This window comes from Neodiprion lecontei, chromosome 3 (genome assembly GCF_021901455.1).
Source record: "Neodiprion lecontei isolate iyNeoLeco1 chromosome 3, iyNeoLeco1.1, whole genome shotgun sequence".
NCBI lineage: Eukaryota > Metazoa > Arthropoda > Insecta > Hymenoptera > Diprionidae > Neodiprion > Neodiprion lecontei.
The window spans coordinates 20,931,654-20,939,535 of record NC_060262.1 but is presented as its reverse complement, the minus strand read 5'-3'; the positions used below and the strand labels follow the sequence as shown (position 1 = coordinate 20,939,535).

The following is a 7,882-nucleotide window of genomic DNA, read 5'->3' as shown; positions in this document are numbered from 1 at the left end:
AGAAGAGTTCAAATTTCTCATTAATTCGTTAAGAATTAAGGTTTCATCGAAATAGCGAAACACGAGTATCAATAAACCCAACGTATATAATCTACTGCGATTAGCTACATCTGATATTGTATTTGTGTATCAGGTAATTTTCTTCATCCAATCTTTGACTAAATTGCCAGAAAATCGCAGTTCACGCAGCCCTTCGTGGATCGCCAAATTCCACTAATGAAATATGCGTATGATGGCACAATGCAGTCCTGCACCCACACATTATATATTAATGCAAATAGCGTTCCAGTCCGTGATTGTTCAATCACCTTGCGCGGAGTATAAAGCTACCATTGACGGTATGTAATTAATGTAATAGATTATGGAGTTTAGGTAACGAATGTTTAGAGCTGATGCGGAAGTCAATGTTTGATTGTGCAAGATTAAAATTCAGCGGCAAAGCGTCGTAAAATCTGACGAAAGTTGAATCTCTGTGAAGAGTTTCCCAATTCCACGTATCTCGCCGCGTTGGCGACTGGATGTGCCATCACCGTGATAATTTCCCATCAATAGTTGCACAACAATCGTACAGGTGCGAATCGAAAGGCTTGCAAGATGGCGACGTTATGCATAATTCGACAAAACCTCCGACGATGGCTGGGCCAGGGCGTCGTGGATGATTAATCGGACCATTCGGCCGAGCATAAAGACATGTTATACGGCCGGTATACCCATCAACTACAACCTAAACGCGGCGGCGAAGGACGTACGCTCTCGTGTTGTTGGCCGCAGCATCATCGAGCGTAGTGACCTTGTGGCATTTGGTACCTGGCTGTGCCAGTCAGCGAGAATCGGCGCGGGGCGCACACGCCGGTATTTTGTGCCGCGCAGCACGGCGAGCCGCACACAACCGAAGGAGCGAACAATATAATCCGCACACATCGAAGCGTCGTCACTTTCCTACTTTACCGCCTTCCTGTTCTCGAGCTCGACGTGTACAACCTTTCGATTTGATAGCTTACAAAGTTTTTCTCATGCGCAGTCAAACGCCGTGTGCAGGTATATGCGCGCTGCAAATGTCATACGGCCGCACCAGATGTCACGTGACGTTTATTCCATTGTTTCCAACGGTTCACCTGACCGGTATATACGCGGTGTGATACCGGTTGTACGTATGTTACGACCCGGCATGGCAGGCTGCTTTTGACGTATCGCTTGCTTTCGTAGGTACCGAACACTTGGATAATTACGATACTACCTGCACGCATGCGCTATGCTCACAGGATGATCGCTACCGAGTGATATCACGGTTAGGCTTCTCCTTTTTCCACCGTTTGCATAATATTCTGTAATTCGATAGTGCCCGAGGCCAGTTCAGCCATTAAAATTTTCACAGTTTTTCGAATATTCGAGAAACACTTATATAATACAAGAGCTTATTTAGAATTCGAAATTCATAGACTGATTGATTCATTTCGTAACCCTGCGATGGCGTATTTAACTCCTAATAGTGAACTCGCGCTGATAAACTGATCGCAGGAAATTTCCATCAAGCGGTCAATCAGCTCATGAATTTCATTCGACATTTTCCTCATTAAATTTTCAAGGAAATGTTACGCAGTGTCATTTATTACCCAGAGCTGTTCAGCAGTAGCGTCACTAAGTATGCAGCCGGAATGCTTATACCTATTTTTAACTGTGAAAATTGCGTCTTTCATAATTAGTAGACATTAAATTTTCACGATTGGATAATCAACAAATGGTTTTACCTTTATTTTTACACCTGGCGTAGGAGAACATACTGTCATTTATTGCTCATATTGACGGTATAATGCACAAATACATCGCGCGTCATCATCAATATTGATACACAATGTAGCTATATGTGTGAGTCATTATGCACGCGAACTGGAACACCTTCTGGTTTATACAATTTGTCATTTAAATTGAAATTCGATCGTGAAATCGAGTCTTGTCTTGTAAGTCGATCGTTGATCGAATCGGGATTTTCTTACATTAGGATCTAAATACATTAATTATACATCGTATTGAAGTTAGTAAGGTTATCGTATCTATTCATGCTGCGGAAAAACCGTTATTTCGCAATTTTGGGTGAAATTCAGTAAACCGTAAGAAAACAAAACACTTATATTTTGAAATCTTACTTCCTTCAACACCATTGTACAATTAAGAAAATAGTGATCTTTTCCCCAATATTACTAACTTCAGTCTCGTAATTATACAGCGTATATAGTAGAGGCGCATTGTGTCCTTTATACAGCAAGGAATAAGAGGCAGCTGAAAATCTTCGCCAAGTGATCGAATACGGAAAACCGACAGCTGGTTTATAGTTTGGCACATTATTTGCGCATTGTGCAGGGAACTGGCACATTCGTCATGTTCCGATCTTTCGATCGTGTGTATTGACTGCACGTTCTTTGGCTTTGATCCCAGCGTGTGTAATGACGGCAATAATACATACCTGTCGGTCTGAATATACCCGTGAATGGCGTTCTCATCGACAATAATTTTTTCACCTTCGTATAGAATTTTGCACAGCTCTTTCTCACGCTGTATCATAATTCTTAGTATAACGTGTACTCAGTATGTGTACGCTACATTCTTTGTACATTCATTTCTAAAGGTTATATTCCTTTACAATAGTTGGCGCAATAGGGAATCGGGAATCGAGATGTTGATCCGGGCGCTAGCTGGGTTATAGTATACGGATCACAGCTGTAACGAACTCGCGGTGAACCGCCGAGCTCGTTCAGGAACCTATGATAATATGCGACTTAGGAAAGTTCATCCACACGAACTCCAAGAGGTCTATTACACCGGTATTCACTTTGTAGATACCGGGCACGAGAGTGCATGCGTGGGTTACTGTGTGCTGACTAGACAACTGTTACAAACGTTCTCCTTACCGCTTTGTGCTGCGACGATTGGATCACTGCATCCAGAGCGAGAAGAACATGACATTTTTAAACGGCTACTCACCGATTAATTATCCCCGGTTGAAGGAGGTGAATTTTCTCTTATATTTGTTGAAGTGGAAAAGTTTACGGCGAACCGAATTTCGTGTTTTCGATATTTTTGTATTATAAGAAATTGGGCAACTGTCCGTGAAACACTTGATATTAATGTTCTCCAGAGTAATTTATAGGGAAAAAAATTTCTCGAGATACTTATCGCCATCTGGACAGCATATTATATAGCTCGTATAACTCGAATCCAGCATACCTATAACGTAATATGAATTTAGAACAGCGCAAAGTATATTTGTCGAGAGCTCGCAATCAGTCCGGAGTCTACTCATTTATCTGTATGCCGTACCCGTGCTTTGTAGGTACTTTGTAGCAGCACCTAAGACCCTTGTTTTTCCTCGTTACGCAGCCGCGTTTAACTGTAAGCAACTTTTCAACCCTATCGAGTTTCTTCAAGAAAGTGTAATAACCAGGGTAAGCTGACTCAACGAGACCGTGCAATTTTGGGTGTACGATAGCCCCAAGTTTTGCCCTTGCGAAGTCAATCCCGTAGCCAATCTCTATGTCAGTAAAAAACTAACGATGAATGGAATACGAAAAAGTGTTCTATATTTCACCAATTTCATCTACATTCTCAGAAAAAGTATACAGCAATTCAGTTTCACGTGCTTTTCAACAGTTGCACTCAAAATGGGCGGTTTGCAGTTACAAGTTATAATCCGGAATAAAAACATGACTGGGAGAAAATTAGTATACTATTTAGGTGTTATTCGACTCTGATTCTCGCGAGTTATTGATATTTTCAAATGAAACAAGCTCACACCAATAAGACACTAACTATATAAATATTATTGTAGCTCGTATTTACTATCAGTGGTGTTTTTAAAAATCATTCACAATAGGCGAAATTTATAGAGATGTTACGATGATATTTCAAAAGTCGGTGGATACATAATATCATTATGACTACACATTTACGAAAGCTTATAAATAAACATTTTTTTATTACTAATAAAATAATATTACCCATAGGCACGTGTGAATGATCTTACAACACTTGTTACAAAATATGATAGATAACGTCCCAATAACACATCATCTTCGATATGCGTATCCTCCAATACTAGCATGCCATGCACGAATCTACGTTTTTCTATAACAAAACCGATTCATATTCGTCTAAATGCTTTAGGTAATAGCATTCTTTCTAATTCACACAAATCAATTACAGTATAATGCTTTGACTTGGTTTTATCATGAACAGTAGAGGTTGATCGAGGCTCCATCGTGTTCAGAGTGCAAATTCATTGAAATGCGTGAAAATACCTGAAAAACGAATTAGCGTATTCACACAAAGAACCTAACTGTTCCCGATATCCTTGACCACCCGACCGAGGGGAAGCGAACGGTATCCAATGAATCTTCCACACCGCAAAACAGAAGCAGAAATAAACTGTGATATCGAAGTAGCGTTGATTCGGACGGCGCAGATCCTGGTGACCGAGTAAGGGGGATCGTCCGAGACGGTAAGGTAGGTGATGATGTAGAACCTCGTTGGGGTTTCGACTGCACACTTCAGTTAACGTATACACATGTCTTCGCATACATACCTGGCTATTCCGGATAGCTGTAGGTATATTCGACGATGGAGTGGCGTCGCAGAAGTGACGATCGCGTAGACGCCTCGACACGGACAAGGTTCACAGACACGGACGCGTAGAATGGTAGTCGCGAGGCGTCTTCGCTCGTCGAATTCTCCGCTCCTCGGTCCCCTCGAGCGCTGCGGTTGAGCGACACGATCTATCTAGGCCTGCACAAAAGGTTCGTGGGTCCGTCCGTGGCGTTCGGCGGGGCGCCGCCATGTTGCGAACAAGGATTTGTCGGTAGTTGTCGGCAGTCGCCTGCTGACCGCGACGGAGTGAACGCGTCTTGACACGCTGGAGTAGGATATCGTACGATGTGCTAGTCGATGATATGCAGTACTACTGGAGAGGAGGAAGTGCACCGGTACTTGGTCTATTGAACCTGCTCAGTGACGTTTCCGTTCCCCGTCGGATAACCGACGCGCGATAATAACCGTAGTAGTAACTCGATTTCCCCGAAATTCGTTTAAATTATAATCGAAGTACCTCCATGTCAGCAGCGAATTGTTTGTCTTTCTAAACCGGTACACCTGACAGACCAACTTCCGCAAGCTGGTGCGCCTTCCCGTTGCGAGTCGCGCGTGGCGCGCGCGTTGCAACCTCACAAAAATCAACTAGAACCAAACCAACCGGCTTAAAGTGTTGTTTTCGTGCGGTGGTAGCGGTGATCACCCCGTCGTATTTAGCTCGTTTCTGTGTACCCTGTGTGTGCATGTGTCCTAGGCGCCTCGCTGCCGTGTTTCGAAGATACTGTTACTCGTATGGTGTGCGGTGAACAGGAGGTGCTGAGTGAGATGGCGGTGGCAGTGGTCGCCGATCCCGCTAGACAAAAAGACAGAGACAGAGACAGGAGGAAACACACAAGCGAGGCTCTCCCAACGGCGAAAAGGCGGAGCTCACCGTTCCTCGCCGTGCTTTTCGTCCTCCTCCAGGGTCTCGTGGGCCTTCAAGTCGCCGCCAAAAACACGGGTAAGATATCTCCTCGTCGTCGGCATCTTCGTATCTCGTTCCCGACTCTATGTTCCCGTAGCCTTCTCTACGAGGCTACAGGTGTTCGCTGTGGATGGCGGCACAGCTTGGCACGGGCCGGTACATCGGCTCACCGGTTGCTTCTTAACGCTTCTCTTTCTTCCGCCGCGATCTAAGTACGTGACACGAAAACCCGGTTCGAATGAAAAGATCGAACCGCCCTGCTCCGTTCGTTCGCTTTTCTTATCGAGTTTCAACAACTTCGATCGTCGATTGTCGACGGTCGGTTCCCGTGCAGTTACCGCAATTCTTTCTTGGCTACACATATTCGGGCGAAGTCCAAAATCGGGCCGTGTTTTATTTGCCACATTTTGAAAACTAAAGAATCGAAAGACTCGTCTGATTGGTCTGTATTCAGAAATCAGCCAATCAGCACCTCTGTCCAAACCTGTCCTTTCCGAAAGTTCGGAAATAAAACACACCCATGAACCTCTATTGTTTGGCTACGCGCATTCCGGCGAATCCCGAAGTCTTGAGATACCTTCTATTTGCCACATTTTGAAAACCGGTGAACCGAAAGACTCGTCTAATTGGTCAGTATTCAAACGTCAATGAAACGTAGCCACGAAGTTATGGGTATGCCTGTGTTTCTCGGCTTCCACGAACACCGAAAAGACATCACTAATTGTCCTGCCGTTGATGTGTCTGTATATTATTACCGTCAATAAGCACGCGGTAATTGTTCAACGGTCACTTTTAGAGGGCCAACATTTTTCCCTTGAAATTCGATATTTTTAGAAGTATAATTCATGTATGTAAATAATCAACACGTCCGGTGGGGTTTCCGAGTTACCTGCTGACTCCTAAAAGAATCAGGCCGGCCCTATGAAGGTTAATTAAGGGGATGATATACTCTTGTTCGAATGGCTGCATGATTTAAACTGAAGTTTGGCATTATTACGTCTACGTAATGAATCAGATTTTACACCTGACGTTTAGCGAATTCACAGATAGCAAAATTCGCCCTTTCTATTCGCATGGATTCAAATTTGAATAAATATTCTCGCTCCGTTGATTAAGTTGTGAAAAATATAATAAGAATGAAGTTGGTAACGTTACAGTAACAATGCGTGTTTAGGAGTAATCGTTACTTCGCATCTTTAGGATCGTCTGAAATTCGATAAACCATGACAAGCAAAATATAGTCATATTTTTAAAAGCCAACTCTTTGAAAGTCATTCGGATATTGCACAGTAACGATTTTTTCTCTGATCGTTAACGTTACCAGTTTCAGCCACGCAAAATATAACTACTTACTGATTCTGTGATCAGTACAATAAGGTTGAAGTCGTTAATTTTTTTCAACGTCAAGACGACTGTGAAAGTATTGAGTTTACAAGCTATGAATATCTTTAGTGAGTATTATAATATTCACTGAATACCAGACAATTCTAAATTTGTAAAGCACCGAGTTTTTTTTCCAGAAATATATCGTTACGGCGACGTTACGAAGTTCAACCTTATTCAGTTTAACATTAATATACATATATCAAGCGCTATTCCACAATATCTCAATTGTTGAACGGTAAATGGAAATTCTATTTTATTATTCCGTTCGTGATCGTCTCAAGGTTATACCGAAGTCCCTCGCATTATGGACTATTTTGAATTGTATTTTGATAACGGTATGCCTAAATACCTACATATATGTGAACCGGACCTGACGCTTTATAGTAAAAATCAGTGATTGTAATGATCGTAATTTCAGTCTGGTTAGGTGGTTCATGTCTACGGAAATCGTTTATCCAACCGTGAATCTGAGATTGTCGAATTTCGGTATGACCCGAATCTTATGTGGGTGTTGACTGGCAGAAAACGCAACAAAACATACGCGCAATATTCAATGTCAGTAACTCTGAAGTATCGAAAGTCGAAGGTATCAAAACTTTACTTTTTTCTTTTAATCTTTTTTGTTTTGTCTTCGTACGAATCTTCGAAAAGATTTTAAATCGAAATAACTAAAGAAAAGGAAAACGTGGAAACATATATTATACTCGGGTATGCTGTGTTGATTTTATTAGCATAAATATACGTATGCTGCATGTTATTATGACTTGCCGACGCGAAGTACGTTTGATAATTCAAGCGCCGATTCCTCGACATTTTTTTTTTTCTTTTATCTTCATCGCCCTCTTCGTCTTCGTTTTATCTTTTTTTCAATTTTACTTTACTACCTGCCGACGCGGGTCAACGTCTATATACACAACTATAATATTTTGTGTGTATTATTACTGTCACGATAGC

The 7,882-nt window shown here is 42.2% G+C and overlaps 1 protein-coding gene across 2 annotated transcripts in view; it reads left to right on the top strand.

The window, feature by feature from the left end:
* Positions 1-4,475: 4,475 nt before the first annotated feature.
* Positions 4,476-7,882, top strand: part of LOC107227413 (low-density lipoprotein receptor-related protein 2) — a 59,931-nt gene continuing 56,524 nt past the window's right edge. Inside the window, exon 1 of one of the 2 annotated variants that reach the window (XM_046734881.1) lies at positions 4,476-5,578. In XM_046734881.1, coding sequence (XP_046590837.1) covers positions 5,371-5,578 — 208 coding nt within the window. In that variant the 5' untranslated portion in view covers positions 4,476-5,370. The remainder of the gene's footprint in view (positions 5,579-7,882) is intronic. The other variant, XM_015668543.2, reaches the window with a different exon arrangement.